This window comes from Erythranthe guttata, chromosome 8, assembly GCF_056151865.1.
Source record: "Erythranthe guttata isolate IM_541 chromosome 8, IM_541, whole genome shotgun sequence".
NCBI lineage: Eukaryota > Viridiplantae > Streptophyta > Magnoliopsida > Lamiales > Phrymaceae > Erythranthe > Erythranthe guttata.
Window position 1 is genome coordinate 4,862,664 of NC_142540.1, and position 19,266 is coordinate 4,881,929.

A 19,266-nucleotide genomic window follows, 5' to 3' on the forward strand; every position below is an offset into this window, starting at 1 on the left:
TATAAATATATAAACTTATATAAGTTTTTATTTATATATGAATTATTTTATATTTTTTCACACAAACATATTCAAAATGAATTGTACTATCAATCATCGATTTGAAATTGATCATTAAATCGTGTAAATAATTAGGGAAACAACAAAACTATTTAAATATTTGCTATTCAAACATGTTTACAACTTTCAAAAATTATAAATTGGCCATAATGTGTCTGGCAAGTGTTCTCGGGTATTCGAAACGTTAAAAGTTAAAGTTTCCGTACTACATAGCTGATAACATATTAGTGAGAGGTTGGGGTTTAAACCATTTAAAGGTTGTTTATTAATTATTGATGGACAACAATATTAATTATTAAATATAATAAAAATTGTGAGTAGACATCACCACCATAAGGCGAAGAGAAACGTTTTGGATTCTTCAATTTGAAAACAACAATAATAAAAGGATTTAACTGCAACAAGTGTTAATTAGAGGGGTTGAGGTGATATTAACTCTTATTTCAAGGGGTTTAAACTATAATAAATACATACTTACAAATTGATCAAATAAGCCCTTTTCCGATGATCAGTTTAAACTTTAATCTCTCTCTCCTCACTAAACCCCGTACGTGGAACGGTGGAAGTGCAACAATACCCATGCCAACCGTCGCCGCCGTCACCCGCCGTTATCCGTTCGCCGCCGTGGGAGGAGGAGACTGCGAAGGCGGCGATGGAGCTGGTGAAGAGAAACACACATGCCAACAACAGAGCTCTGATTGTTGATTTGCCGCGAGCCTTTAAAGGATGGCTATTTCCAGATTGTAAGCCATGAAATTTACTGTTTGGGGCTAATTACGGTTAAAAGTCCATAAATTAATACAGCCGGGGCTTGCAAAATACTGTTAATTTAGCGAAATATTACATTATCGAAGCTTCTACTGTATGTGGAAATGTAATTGCATTACTGTTTGCCTTTCTTATGATACAATTATGTTAATTGTAGTTAGAAACTATGGAGAACATCTGGCTGCTGTTATATTTATATATACTTAATTACTGTTTAACATGATTTTTGGGTAATTGGTCGAATATGTTGGTGAGTATTTTGGTGATTATTGTATTTATTTACTATAATTTGTTTTTTGGTTATTGTGATAATAATGCCCTAAATGTGCCAACTGCTGCAATTTCTGTTGTCGTACATTAATTTTTATCTCCCCAGAAACTCCATGGTCGTAGGTTATAGAAAGGCGTGTTACGTTGTTTGACTTACAATCTTGCATGCGTGGCTATCCTGCTTCTCTCTGTTGTATTAGCTACTATAGGATTAGCATCAATTTTCTACTCCTTTACTATAAGTTGTTTTGTAAAAAAAGTTCAAATGTTTTTCGACCAACAACCTGAAAGAATTCAATGTGAATTGAATGATACGTATGGGTTAACATCCTTCTTATCACTGTTGATTCTATACACCTTCTGTGTTATGTGCATCTTTAATACATATGTGATCTTCCCACGTCTGTTTTTTTATTATATTTGTAACCATGGAAACTCGAGGTTTGAAGTCATTATCAAATTTCTGCTAATTTTGCAACTGGTGAAGTTAATCTATGTCACATATTCTCTATAGGAAATTCCACGTCCAAAAATTATGACATCTTATTGGTAACTTGATGGTTCGTACTAATTTTACTTCTCATTATTTGAAGGAATATGGGGCATTATCGCGAGTTGGCGAGAGATGTGTTTTCAGAATCAGGTAATAATTTAATTTGGATGTTGAAGAGTAGCTTTAGTGCTCATAAGCTGTTTGATCTCAATCTGGTATAGAGACTACAAAAGTTTGGGTTGAGTTTCAAAGTTATATGCTTCTAATCAAAACAACATCAGATATCTATAAAATAACCTTTTAGCTTATTGAGCAGAAATCAAGCTAAACTTGATAAATATCCTATAGCTAATATGATATCAAAATTGAACATTCCTAGAAAATTAATCCGAAAAGGTATACTTAGCAGTTGGGTAGATGTCTACGGTTTCGTAAACCGACCGAACCAAAACCAAAGCTTTAATTTGTACCGAATATTGAACTGCTATTATCCTGTTTGATATTCGCTTTCCGTATTTCACAGTTTTGGTTCGGTACTGATACTTTTGGTTTAAGTTTACGCAACTGAACTGTGCTTTTAGAAAATCCTTCTTTGTACATATATGATTGAAGAAGAGATTTTTCCATGTATACAATCATTCCTGGTATTGTCATATGTCTTCTTATTAGCTAGTTTTTGTTCTTTTCTTCCATCATAGAAAATGCGAGTTAATAAGTTTAAAAGTTTTTTTTTTTTGTTTAATTCATTTGCAATTTTACATGTAACCCAGAATTTAAATAGAGAATAATGGTGTAGGCTGGAAGAGCAATCAAGACCAAGATGAAATTTTGGAAATTTCCAAAGAGCAATCAATACCAAGAATGGCAGTCGGTTTTCAGTATTGCCAAAAAATATTTGGTATAGTTTACATGCTACTCAGTTTGGTTGATGAAATATAATTAGTTGTCTCATTTATCAGAAAATTCACTTATCCCGGGATCTTTACGAATTTACCGAACCACACCAAATTGTTTGGTTTTGGGTATTAAGTGTCGTAAAATGCAAAATGATATTTCTGTTTTCTAATTTTCGGTTTGCTGAATGCACAGGCCTTTTGGCTGTGGATATTGGGCTTAGATACTCTTTCAGAAATCCAAGAAATGGATCGTAGAAGTTCAAAACCGTAGTAAAGGTACTGTCAAGCCCATCCAATACATTTTGTTTCCGTACATTGCTGCCAGCTAAGAATTATTAATGCTAATACGTCAAATGAGTTGGCGAGTTGGTGGATGGATAAGTCAGAATTTATTGCAATTGACTGTCGACCGTATCACGGCAGATTTTCTCACCATTATATAACACGCATTCTCCGTGCACCAATTCATTCACCATATCTCCATGTCTCTCTGCTTTCAGTTTTCTTCCCATCATTTTCTCTGATTTAAGGCTTTTGCTTTATTTTTGGTTGAAAATCGGATGAGATTTGTGTTAATATTTGTAAGTTTTAGTTTGATTTAGTTTTAGAATGATGCCTATATCTTTTTCTTATTCTTGTTACACCCCCCCCCCCCCCCACCAAGCTGCATTCTACCTTCATTTTTCCATCGTGTAATCATTTTCTCGGATTCAAGGATTTTGATCTATTTCTGGTTCAAAAACAAAGGACGTATCTGATTTGACATACATCATTTTTTTTTTGAATTTTGTAATTTTCGATTTTTCATTCCCGGTCGCCTAGTTGTTTCTGTCCATTTCTTTTTGTCTACTTTTCATTCAATTCTACCTTGGATTAATGATAGATCTCATCTCGATTTGAAGATTAGTTTTCTAGGACAAGTTTTTGTGTCATAGTTACGTTGCTTCTCTTTCTGATGATTTTTTTCCCTTGTAGAGTTATCCGTGAAGAAATATCCTCTGCTGGAAATATGCAGAGGAACGAGCTCAATTTTAAGGTAAATTTCATGAAGTCAATTATGACAGATCTCTTAGAATCAAAGAATGATAAACAGAGAACAACAGGGATCTGTTGTTGTTTTTCAAAAAGAAAATATATAGAAATGATTTAGTAAATAAACTTATCTTAATTAACTTAATCAACAGATCTTACATTAGATACCCATGTGAAATGGAAGGAAGCTATCTATATTTCTTTTTGAGAGGGTTATATCCGGAACTGTAGATCTCTTATAATTTCACTCTCGTAAAGTAAGATATTCAAAAAGTGAGGACAATGAGTTCTTATGTTAACATGCTTGTCTTTGGGTATGACAGAGGAAAAGAAGCGACTCAAACAACTGTCATCACTGCCACAATAAGGACAAAGAAAATGTCCTACAGATTCGGCGACGCAGTTTTCGTACCTGCTGGCTGCCCTCACCAAGCTAGAAATCTAAAGGTTTGAATGTCTGGCTCGTATACAACTTCGTGAACAACTTCAATTGTTTTTCAGTCGAATATACATTTTATTCGCTGCGAATTTCGTAATTAATATTTGTGTACGATGTTCCATCTTGCAGTCGTGCACAAGTATGTCTATCGACTTTGTTTCAGCAGAAAGTGTCGGTGAGTGCATCCGCCTGTCAATGGAATATCGGTCGACTCCCTCACAATCATAGTTCTAAGGAAGACAAATTGCAGGTATGTAAAATAATATGATTGTCTTGTCAATAACTAAAATCGGAGATATATATAATGAATAAAAATTTGTCTGCTTGTAAGAAAAATAAAGATTGCGGACGACATCTAACGGCTCGTAATAAAACAGGTGAAGGGATTGGTTCTCAGCGCTGTACTTGGACAAGATTGATGCGTAAGTCATATATGCTTGTTAAACATATGTCTTTGATACGATACGATGTTAATTCATTTTATTTTATTCTTTACCAGTACTACGTTAAGAAGTCCATTTGCACCGTACGCCAGAATCCAGCTCAGCAAGGGGAGAAACCTAGTGTTTCACAAATGAGGAGGGAGTTGGAGCGGATGAAATCGGCTCTCGAAACGAAAGGCCACCTTTTTCAACCCCATATGAAAGACTATCTCTTAAAAGAGATTCAGCGCCTCATTGACAAAATAAGCTTCAGTATGCTCTTTCAGATATGGTACATTTGCACCCTCTATACGCATCGGAATGTACATCGGAACCCTGCGCTGACGAAAAGGAATGTGTTGGCAGGTGATTAAATTTACTCTTGAAAGAAAAAACGGAGAATGTTTTCAACCGCATATGAAAGACTATCTTTTAAAAGAGACTCGCTAACAAAATAAACTCCATTTGCAGAGTCGTATTCGTCTTAGTGACAACATGAAAGAAGGAATTTTTGTATTTATATGTTTTTTTTTATAATGAATTATTTACTGATGAGTTGATTTATTTCAATTTGATTAGTTTAATCTCTCCTCACTAAATTCCCATACGTGGAAGTGCAATACCCATGCCAACCGTCGCCGCCGTCACCCGCCATTATCCTCCGCCGCCGTGGGAGGAGGAGACTGCGAAGGCGGCGATGGAGCTGGTGAAGAAAGAAACACACATGCCAACAACAGAGCTCTGATTGTTGATTTGCTGCGGGCCTTTAAAGGATGGCTATTTCCAGATTGTAAGCCATGAAATTTTACTGTTTGGGCTAATTACGGTTAAACCTCTATAAATTAATACAGTCGGGGCTTGCAAAATACTGCTAATTTAGCGAACTATTAAATTTATCGAAGTAGTAATTTTAATATGTTTTTACCGGGTCGGACCGTGAGAAATTATTATTTAAGCGAGGTTATTAATTTATCGAGGTTCTACTGTGTGTTGAAATGTTATTGCATTACTGTTTGCCTTTCTTATGATACCAATATGTTAATTGCAGCTAGAAACTATGGACAACCTCATGTTGCTGCTGTTATATTTATATATACTTCATTACTTTTTAACATTTGGTCGAATGTGTTGGTGAGTATTTGTTGATTATTGTTTTTAGTTACTATAATTTTTTTTTGGTTATTGTGATAATAATGCCCTAAATGTGCCAACAGCTGCAATTTCTATTGCCGTATATTAATTTTTATGTCCACAGAAACTCCATGGTCGTAGGTTATAGAAAGGCGTGTTACATTGTTTGACTTACAATCTTGCATGCGTGGCTATCCTGCTTCTCTCTGTTGTATTAGCTGCTATAGGATTAGCATCAATTGTTGTTTCTCCTTTACTATACGTTGTTTTGTTAAAAAAAATCAAATGTTTTTCGACCAAAAAACCGAAAGAATTCAATGTGAATTGAAAGTACGTATGGGTTAACGTCCTTCTTATCACTGTTGATTCTATACACCTTCTGTGTTATGCGCATCTTCCCACGTCTGTATTTTATTATATTTGTAACCATGGAAACTCGAGGCTTGAAATCATTATCAAATTTCTGCTAATTTTGCAACTGGTGAAGTTAATCTATGACACATATTCTCTATAGGAAACTCCTCGTCCAAAAATTATGACATCTTATTGGTAACTTGATGGTCCCAACTAATTTTACTTCTCCTTATTTGAAGGAATATGGGGCATGATCGAGAGGTGGCGAGAGATGTATTTTCAGAATCAGGTAATAATTTAATTTGGATGTTGAAGAGTAGCCTTAGTGCTCTTTTAAGTGTCAAATAATCGGAAAGTGCTTCATCTGATAACATTTATATGAAAAACCAAATGTCGCAGATATGAATGCGTGACTTAGTTATTCAAGACTAAAGTATATGTTAATAAAGCTATTAGTTACTATATGTCTTCAGTTAATTTGTTCAAGTATTGATCAAATATATTATACACAATTGCAAGTGATATTACTCTTCGATATGTTCAAACATCTCAAAAGAACTTTGGTTTTAGGAAAAGAAATCCTGCCTGATATTTGGAAGGTAAAACAATCGGGAATGAGGTTTTTAGCATCACACCTTGAGTTTTTGCTTTTTTCATACCTAGGTAAACTAAATTAATGGCTCAAGGAAGTTCACAATAGACTGTGTGGTACATTTCATATCTCGCCAAATGTCATTTTGCTGACAGCTATGGTTGGTGTAACTGCTAATATGTAAAGTTAGCTGGCATCGTCACTGGATATGAAGCAATTTATTAGGGGTCGATACAATCAATGCTGACCTTATCGATTTACTGGCGGAGTTTCCCACAAATAAATTTTACCCTCCCCTCCCTCCCTACTCCCATTCTTCTATCTCGCCCATTCTCTCCACCTCTGTATCCCTTGTTCAATTTTCCATCTTCGTCTCCTCATTTTCTCAAATTAAAAGCTTCTGTTTTGTTTGTGGTTCAGAATCAGAAGAGTTTGTTATCTGATTTAGGTGATTTTATATTACCTTTTCTTGTTTTTCCCTTTTTTTTTTCTTAAACTAGATGAACTGAGTTTGCTATCTAATTTCCACCACTTTCATGTTACATTTCATGACACGATATGTTCTATTTTAGATTAAAAAAGAACATGTGTTTGTCATATTGATTTTGAAGATTATATTGTATGATTAGTTTTCTTACTCCTCCTTGGTGATTATTTTATCGTTTATGTTGTAGAAACTAACAATTTTGAAAAAAACATTCTTCTATAAATAAGGTTGGTTTAATCACTGCATGTATTCTTACTTATAATTAAAACTTAAAATAATAGATGTATAATTAGAGTGGTGCAATCCTTATGAAGAAACCAATAACCACTATTATATAATTTATATTTTTTTTCCTTACATGATTATGAGCCATTTGATGAAGTTATTAAACTTGTACTCATATGTTCTTGAATATAATCCTTTATGCTCTATTGTAATCATGTATTCAAATCAAAGTATATCATTAATGGTTTAAAATTGTTGTTATTCTCTGTTAGTCTTTAGGTTACAACATTTTCATGCCTTGAAATAGGTTTCATAACCTGTATCTCCCACTTTTTTTTTGTTGGTAGAATTTAGAGGACAAAAATACATTAGTCGGCATAGGTTATGTGAACATATTAAAAATTTAATTATAATGGTTGAAATATTTATTAATAGATTCTGGTGCACCAATTTTATTGTCAGTGTGCATAAGTAGTAAGTAGCAATAATTTAAAACAAATATTTTTCTTAAAATGTCCTTAAGGAATCCTAATTTGAGATTTTTTTTTTCTGGGGCCCTCCTTTTTACAGGCATGGTAAGTAAAAACGTTTTTGGTTAGTGAGAAGGAAAATGATTTATATATTTATATGAATCAGCATAAGATTGCAATAGTCAGTATTATATTGCAGTAATATGTATAAGTTTGCAATAGTCAACATTATATTGCAGTGAGCAGTATCGGATTACAGTAATCAACACAATTTTCCTTTTTTGCTGGTAAGACCTCCTTATTTCATTTTCCCTGGAACAATTATGCATACATTTTGCCATTGCAGTTAAGAGAACAATTGAAAACCAAGATTTATCAAGGCAATTAATTTTCGGGGAGTTAAAATGATGCCGTCGAGAAGTACAAATGGAGAAACATCTTCTGCTGGAAATATGCAAATGAACAGACACAACTTAAAGGTAAATTAATAATGTTAATTGTAGAATTAAATTGCTATAAGATTTGATATAAGCATATAGGTTGCAGAATTCGGTTATCCGTGCAATTGTCTTGTATCAAATACTTTTTAGAAGTAAAAAAATCAAATTCCATTTTGTGTTTGTCTTTTCAATGAGACCCCATGTGTAAATACCAAATTAGAAAAACCTTTCTTTCAGACTATTTATAGTGAAATTACTTTGACTAAATACATTTATATATACAGCAGGGGGACCGGTAAGTGTGGATTCTTCGATTTTGTGATGTTGGTCTTGAATTATTTAGTATTCAATCATGAAGTGTTTAATTTAAAAAATGTATCTTTGTAATTTTAATCGATAGATCTAACATTAGATATGTGTGTGTGTGTGTGTGTGTGTGTGTGCGCGCGCGCTCATGTGTGTGTGTATACGCAATTTTAGAGTAAATGCATACAAATTTTGGATGATCTGTCATAATTTCATAATATTCGAAGGCGTTTAAATGTTGTTCTGAAATAACTTGATTACGGCAGAAAACGATGACATGTCACAACAATTAAAGTTAAGACCCTAAAGAAGATTAAATCCAAAACTGCGGATCTCATCTAATTCATTCCATTGCCAACTTTTCATAAAGTACTATATAAAAAATCGAGGATATACTCTATGTTAATATGTTTTTCTTTGGATGTGGCAGAGGAAAAGCATCGACTCGACCAATTGCCATCAATGTCATAGAAATGACAAAGAAAAAGTTGTACGATGCACCAAGTGCAAGCATAGGGGTTATTGTATTCTCTGTATCAATAAATGGTGAGAAATTTTGTTGCTTGATATATTTTTTGTTGCTCTTATGTTGGTACTTGGTATATCTTACATGGTGGCTTATATTTTGTAATATGGATAAATGTCATTTAAGCCATACTGATTAATTTTGAGTTTTACCGCCACAAAGCAGGATGGTATATTTATTATCTTCTCTTTGGAATATACCTACTACCCATTTAGTCATTTATGAATGAATTTTTGCTTAAACATGTTTCAAAGTAAGGGCTTCCCTTGGTTCTACACTTACATTATTCCTGCATTTTCTTCAATATATATATATATATATATATATATATATATATATATATATATATATATATATATTTTATCGTCGATTTACTATATCTCTGTTGTAATCACAGGTACAGAGGGCTGCAAGAGGCAGACTTTGCTGAAGCATGCGCAGGCTGTCGCAAAATTTGCAACTGTACAGCTTGCATACATTCTGATCTGGAGAATAAAGTTAGTATTAAGGTTCTTCTCTTGATTTTATATTAATATAGGATTATATGTTTTCTAATTAAGTCTCTTGTTCTTGCATGTTAGGATTTGTTCAAACCAGACTTGCAGCTCGACATCAACAAAAAGGTCCAGTACTCAAAGTATATTATTAGAGTACTTCTTCCTTCGTTTAGGAAGTTTGTTGTTGAGCAGAACATAGAAAGAGAAGAAGAGGCAAGAATTCAAGGTAACTTTAACTTTTGTTAGGAGGTTTTGCTTAGAAAATTATTTTGATATCTCTTATCTTCTTGTTACTGATATGGATTTTGATGCCTCCAAACGAAACCGAAGTGTCTTAAAATGGTATTTAATGGCACTATGCATCATTGAAGTTTCAGGATGATTTTTTCTAATAATATTAATTTATGCCGTGTAGAAGTGTTGAACATATTTAATGTTTATCGTACACTACTTGTTTCCTGAAGATCTATGAGTTTAAAAGTGAGATTCTTATTTTAGGCGTGCCTTTGTTTGTGTTACTAAACACCCTGGAAAACAGCACAAAAATCTAAATCTAATTTTCTTGTCTGTATCAATTCTACTACGACGATCCATCACCACTGCCTCGACCATTATCCCGCCAAAAATGTATATTCACTGTTTATTCGAAAGATAGAATAAATATGAAAAATATTTTATATGTTAATAGTTTCCGTTAATTGTATGTGCTACTCCATTTCAGTGATTTATGATTTTGAGGTATTAGTGAGACGTACCTGGAGATAAACACTATTGATAGAACTCTTAATTTTCCCTAGCAGATGTAGTTTCGTTGTTTGATTAATTATAATATATATATTTTGGTTGGGCAGGTGTTTCAGTTGCGGGACTACAGCTTCCGAAAGCCAACTTTATCCACGACGATAAAGTCAAATGGTGGATACTTTTAACCTATGCCCTTTTCCTGATAAATGTTTGCTCCAGTATGGAAAATGTTGATAATTATAACTTGTGCTGTGCAGTGACAACTGTAAGACTGCAATATTCGATATCCACAGAAGTTGTCTAAACTGCATGTACAAGCTCTGCGTAACTTGTTGCCGAGAGATAAGGAATGGCTTCCAATGGGGAAATGATAAATATCACGTTCATCATGGGGGTCGTACTTTTACAAGCAATGATAGATTTTCTGCAGCAGCCTGTTGCTCTATGGACCACACGAGTTTTACTTCTGAATGGAAGCTGATAGACAGAAGTACCATAGTTTGTCCACCTGAAATTATGGGGGGATGTGCTCATGGGAATCTGGTGTTAAAGTCCACATATCCAGATAACTGGGTATCGGAACTGCTAATTAAAGCAGAGTCCATAGATCTCGAGGTGGGTGAAGTTTCCGAAGAAGCATGCTCATGTTCAGGGACTGCAGTCCGTAATATCCGCTGTCCCAAAGTTGTGGGCGTTGACCAAAAGCACTTCCAACGGCACCTATATAAAGGTGAGCCTGTGATAGTTCCTGACGTGCTCAGCAGAACGACTGGGTTGAGTTGGGAGCCATTAGTCATGTGGCGTGGTTGCCGCAAATCCAGAAGGACTAATGACGCTCGCATTCTGGAATTCAGCGTAACAAATTGTGTAAATTGGTGCAAGGTATGCCGACTTCTCTATTATGTTTTACTCTATCAATCAAAAAGTTTTAATTTGTAATTTGTGATTGGACTTCGCTTATTTTACATCCTTTTAATCGTATGCCTCTTTTTTTTTTTTTGTTTTTCACAGTCATGGTCTTATTTCTTGTAACTGTTTCTAGGTTGTATTCTTTATGTTCTTGAGCATTCACTTGCTGCATATGTAATCTTTCAAAAGAAGGACTAAGTAACAAAAATACTAATCTCTTATCGTCCTTAGTTTCGGTGCAAATTTCTCTTCATATTGTATCAACCTTCAAAATGTCAAAACTTTGGTTGGGTTAATAAGTGTCTAACACGAATTTGGATAGGATAAAGCAAAGATCTGACAATTCGTCGTACTCGACATGTTTCTTAAAATAGAGATGTTTTGATAGATTTGTTCTTGATGTTTGTTTTCCTATTTAATTGAAATGAGACCGATATATACGTCGCCTTTACCCTTTTTATTCGCTATGTTAAGTGTCACTTCTTATGTAGGTTTTAGTCTGTCAGTTCCTATGCATTATGCACGTGTACTTTTGTTTTCATTAGCTTAAAGATGTGGTGTTGTAATGATTTGATTTTCGGGCTATGACACGCAGGAAACTATAAACATGCACCAATTTTTCAATGGGTATTCTGAAGGCCTCTTGGACAGTGAAGGCCGGCCCAAAATTTTGAAGTTGGAGGATTGGCCTCCAACTGAATCCTTTCAAGAACGGCTGCCTCGGCATTTTGTAGAGTTCATTAGATGCTTGCCGTTCAAGCTATACACACATGAAGCTGGCTACCTCAACATGCCAGCGAAAACGCCGAAGAAGTCGTTGAAGCCGGATTTGGGTCAAAAAATATGCTTTGCTTATGGAGTCAATGAGGACCTTGGCTTCTGTTCTGCAACCAAGCTTCAGTATGCTGTTTCAGATATGGTACATTTTTTTCTGTTATTATCTTTCTTTATTAACTTGAATATTTATGAGAATATATGAACTGCTTTAAATCATTTCCAATTAGTCTGCCTATTGCATCGATAGAAGCAGTACATCTCCGAAAGATTATTCTTATGAAGTCGTGGGTATTTATATCTATTCAACGCAGTCCTAGTTCTTCTTTCTTGCATGTAATATGTTAATCTTAATTGTTGACTCATTATACGCAAGATAGAATGATGTTGAATATGCTTTAAACTTGAGTTTCAATTAGGAATAATAGTCATGAAAAAATTTGGAATAATGTAGAGGCATAAAAGTTCGATCACAAACTATTTCTTGAAGAAGAGAAATGGATTTGCTGTGAGCCTCCATGGTTCTTGAAATATGACATAGTCATATAATTGAGCAATATGGTTAGCCTCTTCATGATGGAGTTAACTTTTGATTCCAATTTACTATGAAACTTTCAATAGGATAAAATATATTAATTATGTAGATTTACTTCTCTTTTTGCCTTACTTTATTTTTGCCTTATTTTATTGGGAAAATTTTGGGCTATAATAAGATTATGTAACTTCAAATCTTTTGTGGATTGAGACACAAGGGTTGCCCATTGTGTCAACATCACTAGCGACTAGTGATGTACCTAGTCTATCGATTATCGTTAATGCACGACTTGTTTCGATACCGATGGGGACCTATAGATACAATATTAGGCTCGGAACACATTTAGATTGTCATACAATTTGTGTGATCTACGGGTTGAGGAAAAGAATCGGGAATGGTCAAAGTGGTTGCAAAGTAGGTGATACGAGCCTCGTAAGAGTTGCTAGAGACCCTGTAGCAAGAACGAAACATCCAAAAGGAAGGATTCAAGTTGGATTAACATGGAATATGGACCCTATGAAGAACTAGAAATCAATATTCTTAGGATGGAATATTGACCCATGGTTATATCAAACCAAAAACAATTATTATACGGCAAAGAAAATTACAAGAAACAACTTGTAAATTCCTGAAGGTTGTTGTAGAACATCGATGGATAATTGATCTTGAAGAACTCAAAATAATTCATTAAACTTTGTGTACGAAAGTTGTGTATACAACCTATTTATAAGTGCTTCAAAGACTCATTTCTCACAAAAAAATAGAGTTCCTACCTTTACTATAATAAGAAAACTAACAATTAAGCTAATTCTAACCATAAACGAATTCTACATGTCACTTTTCTTGAAACTTATCGACTATACGCCATTTTTCTTAATTGGTGGAGATTTGGGTATGCACGTGCAACAACTTTGAGCCCAATTTTGTCCATCTTGCATTCCGTCTTACTAAAGCATGAAACTTCAAGATCTTTTGTTGGCTTTTCGTAACATTTTGAATTATGGCAATCCAATATCGGACGTGAGAGTTATGATCCGAATTGAAAATTTGCGAGAGACATCTGAGATTTTGGACGCATGACAATTGGTTGGTACGACGAATTCCTTTCTTTATTGCCTTCGAATTCCTCATCATGGGGACCTCGGAGTATTGATTCAAGTTTATATTCTTCACCGCCAACTCCCACAAGATCACGCATTCTCTCTTCTTCCAATTCTTCCAAATCTTCATCTTCAAGCTATCAGGATCGTATCAGAAGGAGAATCTTCAGAAGGAGAAGGAGAAGGAAAAGCTTTAGAGAGAGAAGAATTGTTGGCGTCTTATATACCTAGAACTCATAAGTATTAAATGAGGATGTGGAATCACCTCATGTAATCCCAAGGAAGGTCAAAGCTCTTTAAATGTGAAAAATTGTTTCCATATTAATAATGCATAACGATGAAATTCTTCTCCCCGAGTTGATATTATGATGATTGAACTTATTAACTTCTAATACTATTCTAATACATAAAAATTAACTTCTTAAGAAAGTGATCTTAAATTATAGGAATTTTGAGTTTCTAAAATACCGTTAAGACCGTACTAAATAGAAAATACGGATTAAGACTATAAAGTATAAATCACCTATTATTATCTTCAATTAAGAATTATGTTGAAAGTGGTTTGTTAGTGAACCTTCTTATTGGGAGTAGAAAGAGTAATCTCTCAATACTTCAAGTTTCATATTTGAAGCGAGTCAAAATGGGTGAGGGTATCTTCTATAAATAGTAAATAGTATATACATGTGGTAAATAAGAGGATATTATAGATCCGAGTCATAGAATATATTAAATTCTCATACAAGTTATTCAATCTAATACAATGATTTTGTTGTATCTAGGTATCGAGTAGGAACAACTTGTTCATAACGTAGTTGTTTTTAACTTTAGGCAAGGATCTTGCTTCTAGATTGCATTTGGTCGACGTCGTGCAAAAATAGTACATGTAGAGTTAAAATGAGATATATTAAATAGTTTATTAGATATACTTACTCTAGTATGAGATGTTACAAGTGTAATTTTTTGCTATTACTCGATCACCCCACATTTGAGCTATATATCATATTATCATTCAAGCAAGATAAACATAGAAACTTTCTGATAGTCGTCAAAGGAATGTTTGCGTCCTTTTTTATGTTTGATATTATTCCTACCTACGTAAAGACTTTAACTTCAACTACTAAATAGTTTAATAGGTAAAGATATTTATTTTTGTGTTATATGTTACACATGTAAGCTTTGTGCTTTATTCTGGTGCTTGTCCATAGAAAGTTTATGCTAGTTGTCGAAGGAATCTAGGAGTCTTTCTTGATGTTTAATATTTTTGTTACCTAAATCATTCAACTTAACCTTGTTGATCGCACTCAAGATCTCTTTCTACCATTGCCTAAGTTGTTCTTATGGAACATACGAACAAGTGACTACAACAAGTCTTAATTTGTATTATATTTGTTGTCAGGATCGTCCTTTTGTTGATGTCTAACTTTCCCTTCTTTTTTAATTTTGTATTAGGTCAATGTCTTGATGCATACAGCTGAAACGTCTCTTAATCCGGAAGAGCTTTCAACAGTAGTGGAGTTGGGAAGGAAGCACATTGCCCAAGATCCACTGGTATTTCGTGTAAGCAATGGGAAAGCAAATCAAGATGCCACAAGAAATCAACAATTTGAAAGAGAAAATAAAAATAAAGGAAAGGAAAAAGTTGATCCTTCAACCTCAGAAAACAACGATCCAAGCTTCGATGAACAAAAATGTGGTGCTATCTGGGACATTTTTCGGAGGCAAGATGTTCCTAAGCTGGAAGACTATCTTCGAAGGCATTACGGAGAGTTCAGGCGTGTCGTCCCTTTGCAGCAAGTAATTAAATCTTGAATTTGAAAACAATGTTCTACTCAACTTATTCTGTTATGGGGTTTATCTCTCATATGGTAGTTACTATTATTTTTCTAACAGAATTCTAAAAATCAAGATTTTGTTAAGCTTTTGGTATGATCTTTTATTGTCGTAGCATAAGTAGATAGATGTCTTTTATTTTTCCAAAGTATCGATATGTTTTGGAATATTTATCATTTATTTTTTCCTCTATTCGTGCACAGCTGGTTCATCCTATTCATGAGAAAGCATTTTACTTAACGATGGAGCATAAAAGGAAGCTGAAAGATGAATATGGTATGTTTTTATTGTGTTGTAAAGTGGAATATGTGTGAATTGCTATGTATATTGATTATCTATTTTTATATATATTTTTTTTTGTAGGAATTGAACCATGGACCTTTGTCCAGAGATTAGGCGATGCAGTTTTGGTACCAGCTGGCTGCCCTTACCAAGCAAGAAACTTAAAGGTTTGAGTGTTTGACTCGTATACAACTTCGTGAACGACGACTTCAATTATTTTCAGTCGAATGTAAATTTTTCGCTGTGAATTTTGCAATTAATTTTTGTGTGCGTGTTCCATCTTGCAGTCGTGTACGAGTATGTCCATCGACTTTGTTTCAGCTGAAAGCGTCGGTCAGTGCATCCGCCTATCAACGGAGTATCGGCGTCTCCCAAAGAATCATAGTTGTAAGGAAGACATGCTGCAGGTATGTCAAAAATACGATTGTCTTGTCAATAAACAAAATCAAAGATATATAATGAATAAAATTTGTCTGCTTGTAAGAAAAATAAAGATTGTGGATGACAGCTAACGGCTCGTAATGAAACAGGTGAAGGGATTGGTTCTTAGTGCTGTCTGCCAAGCTGTGCAGTACTTGGACAAGATTGATGCGTAAGTCATATATACATAGGCTTGTTAAACATATGTCTTTGATACGATGTTAATTCATTTTATTTTGTTCTTTCCCAGTATGACGTTAAGAAGTCCATTTGCACCCCCCTTTGAGCATGGGAATGTACGCCATAATCCAGCTCAGCAAGGGGAGAGACCTAGTATTTTACAAATGAGGAGGGAGTTGGAGAGGATGAAATTGGCTCTCGTAACGAAAGGCCACCTTTTTCAACCTCATATGAAAGACTATCTCTTAAAAGAGATTACGCTCCTCACTAATAAAATAAACTCCAGTGCTGGCTCTTCTTCATCTTAGTTACACCATTTTCAATGGTTAGCCTACTTGTTGAGTTAACACAATATTTTGACATTTTCATCTGTGGAACTATACTTTATTTATTTAGTTTTGTGCCATACTTTTGTCCGATTTCATGAATTTCAAAGGCCCTGAGAATTTTCGAGTTGGTTTTGGCTAATGTTTCTGTTTTTTGGTTTTAGTATTAAGTTTGGGAAAATGCAAATTGATATTCCTGGTTGCTAATGTTGTGTTTGCTGAATGCGCAGGCCTGTTAGCAGTGGGTATTGGGCTTGGGTGCTCATGAGAAATTCACAAAACGTAGTAAGGTCCTCTCAAACCCGTCCCGTATATTTTAAATCTTTCCAATATGTATATTGTTGCCAGCTAAGATTGGTCAATGCTGATACGTTAGATAAGCTGGCGTGGCGCTGACGTGGCGTGGCTGGATAAGGCACAATTTATTGCGAATCGCTGCATTGACTGCCGGCCTTATCACGGTAGATTTTCTCACCATTATATAACACTCGTTTTCCCTTCCCCCATTCATTCCCATATCTCCCATCTCTCGATTCCTCTCTCAGTTTTCTTCTCGTCGTTTTCTCAGATATTTGTAAGTTTTTTATTTAGTTTTCGAATGATGACTACCCGCCTGGCCCTAGTTGTATTCAACATTTAATTTTCCATCTTCTAACTATTTTATCGGATTGATGATTTTTGATTTATTCTGGTTCAAAATCAGATGACATGTCGTTTAACGAGATACGCAATTTATTTTTGTTTTTGAATTTTGTACTTTCCGATCTTTCATGCCCCTCCCGAGTTGATTAACTTATTTATTTCTTTCTGGCAATATTCATTTCTCTGGATATTCTTGAAAACACGACAGCTTTTACTTTGGATTAGAAAGAGTACTCAAAGAGATCATATATTTTTGTCATTTCGATTTGCAGATTAGTTTTCTACGACTAACTTTTGACTTTTGTGTCCTAGCTATCTTGTTCCTCAATGAAGGAAAATTCAGATGAAGCGGCCCAATCTGAAGGTAAATTTCGTAATTACAATCGTGGCACTTCTCTACTATGAGTTATCCCGTCAATCGAAAAAAATTGAAATGTGAAATATGTGATTGGATATGTCACCTTTGCTCGTTTTACGCTCTATTGTTTGTTGGATTATTTACAAATTAACTTTCTAAAAATAACGATGTTCTTCGTATAGCTTTAATCATCAATTAAGGTCTTATTTTTTGTAATCGTTTCTTGACGTGAAGATCTTTATGTGCACTCTTAATGTTTTATTGCAATTATACTTCATGAATATATATGTCGTTTCTACCCTTTTTATCGGCTACGTATAATTTCTTATTCCAGGGGAGATACGTATACCTAGTCTTGCATAAGTGAAGAGGGAGTTGGAGAGGATGAATTTGATTCTCGAAACAAAAGGCCACCTTATTGACCCTCATATAAAAGTCTATCTTTTACAAGAGATTTTGCTCCTCCTTAACAAAGTAAACACCGACGCCGAGTCTTCTACGTCTCAGTGACAGCGTATCTACCGATGCGTTAACGTTTTTCATTATGTAATTTTGAGCAATACCTTTTCTTTTTTTTCCGGTTTTGTGAGTTGTAGTGAGTTTGGTGAATCAGCTTGACATGAATGAACTGTTTGTTTTTTATTATAAAATATATCTTTAATTCCGTAGCAATATTTTGTGTTATTTGTAGCAGTTTCATTTTCTCCTACATTGTATTTCGTACCGTAATTCAATTTTCTAAATAATATAAAACGGATGAGTATCAATGTTTTAAAAATCGGATCGAACATTGACCGGAACAAGCTACTGGATCATGGTTGGATCAGTTTAACCGGTTTTTTCATTTTTTATACATATCTTTTAGTAAATAAAACATATTTTTTTCACACATTAACTCAATGCTCATTTCCAATTAAAATTTAGATCCGACTTATTTTTCTTTTACACACAACACATCACGCCGAATCATAGTAAAAAGACATCGTTTTGGCCATTTTATTTGTTTATTTTTTTAATAAAACACAATTTTAGAAAGAAAAAAAACCCGATTTTCACTCAGGTTTTGATATTACATTTCAACCGGTCAAACGGGACTGGACAAGACAATGATTCGCGATTTAATCGATTGAACCGGCCAGTCCAGTCTAGTTCAAAACACTGAGTATAATACAATTTACTTATGCAGTGCCATTTTATTTTATCTTTTCTAGTACATAGTTTCTGTAACAATAAAATAAAAAATAATGTAGCTTATTTTCATTATTTTGATATTTTCTTATATTAGGTTTGGAGCATTTTTTTTAAAGAAAATTAAATCACGCCCCGAATTAGAAAGTAGGTGAGTGATATGATTTATTACGTACTTTCAACTTAACGATGAGCTAGTAACAAATCTCATTATAATATTAGTCTAAAATTTATATATCGAACAATGGTAGTAGTTGTGCTAAAATTCAAAATAATGATAAATATTGGAATAAATTGGGTTTCAAGAGTGATTCAAATAACAATCGAAGTCTCTTCCATGATGTGATTTGATGATTTTTTTTTAGGTTTTTCAACTTGAAAAAAGTAATAATAGGGTTTAACTGAAATAATTCTTAGTTAGAGGGGTTAAAGTCATATATTAACACTAAGTTAGAAGGGTTGAAATTATATTTATGCTTAATTTGAGGGGTTGAAGTGATATATAATGTTTACTTTAAAGGGGTTTGAACTTTAATTTATTTAGCAAATGATGATATCATCAAATAGAAA

The 19,266-nt window shown here is 34.0% G+C and overlaps 1 protein-coding gene across 7 annotated transcripts; it reads left to right on the top strand.

Annotated features, from left to right (window-relative positions):
• The first annotated feature begins 379 nt into the window (after window positions 1-379).
• On the top strand, window positions 380-18,180 carry LOC105954987 (lysine-specific demethylase JMJ29). 7 transcript variants are annotated; one of them, XM_088821751.1, is made up of 29 exons: window positions 549-803; window positions 1,692-1,741; window positions 2,388-2,489; window positions 2,681-2,763; window positions 3,463-3,523; window positions 3,843-3,966; window positions 4,088-4,208; window positions 4,336-4,380; window positions 4,458-4,746; window positions 4,960-5,170; window positions 5,429-5,511; window positions 6,105-6,154; window positions 7,986-8,118; window positions 8,816-8,931; window positions 9,309-9,408; window positions 9,493-9,634; window positions 10,260-10,323; window positions 10,410-11,034; window positions 11,657-11,980; window positions 14,920-15,264; window positions 15,504-15,576; window positions 15,664-15,749; window positions 15,870-15,989; window positions 16,113-16,174; window positions 16,253-16,507; window positions 16,739-16,798; window positions 16,885-16,969; window positions 17,463-17,514; window positions 17,843-18,180. In XM_088821751.1, exons 13-25 carry the CDS (start codon window positions 8,044-8,046, stop codon window positions 16,488-16,490), a joined length of 2,370 nt encoding a protein of 789 aa, XP_088677877.1. In that variant the 5' UTR covers window positions 549-803; window positions 1,692-1,741; window positions 2,388-2,489; window positions 2,681-2,763; window positions 3,463-3,523; window positions 3,843-3,966; window positions 4,088-4,208; window positions 4,336-4,380; window positions 4,458-4,746; window positions 4,960-5,170; window positions 5,429-5,511; window positions 6,105-6,154; window positions 7,986-8,043; the 3' UTR covers window positions 16,491-16,507; window positions 16,739-16,798; window positions 16,885-16,969; window positions 17,463-17,514; window positions 17,843-18,180. The 7 variants fall into 7 exon arrangements, with proteins under 7 accessions (XP_088677875.1, XP_088677880.1, XP_088677877.1 ...); XM_088821749.1 differs by lacking the exon at window positions 5,429-5,511 and having other exon boundaries at window positions 380-803; XM_088821754.1 differs by lacking the exon at window positions 5,429-5,511 and having other exon boundaries at window positions 380-803; window positions 16,739-16,793.
• The last annotated feature ends 1,086 nt before the right edge of the window (window positions 18,181-19,266 follow it).

Excerpts from the sequence above, each read along its gene's own strand:
- LOC105954987 (XM_088821749.1), top strand. The coding sequence starts at position 8,044 with ATGATGCCGTCGAGAAGTACAAATGGAGAAACATCTTCTGCTGGAAAT. Across the intron at positions 15,265-15,503 it reads GTGTCGTCCCTTTGCAGCAA|CTGGTTCATCCTATTCATGA; the intron begins GTAATTAAATCT and ends ATTCGTGCACAG. Across the intron at positions 16,175-16,252 it reads TACTTGGACAAGATTGATGC|TATGACGTTAAGAAGTCCAT; the intron begins GTAAGTCATATA and ends GTTCTTTCCCAG.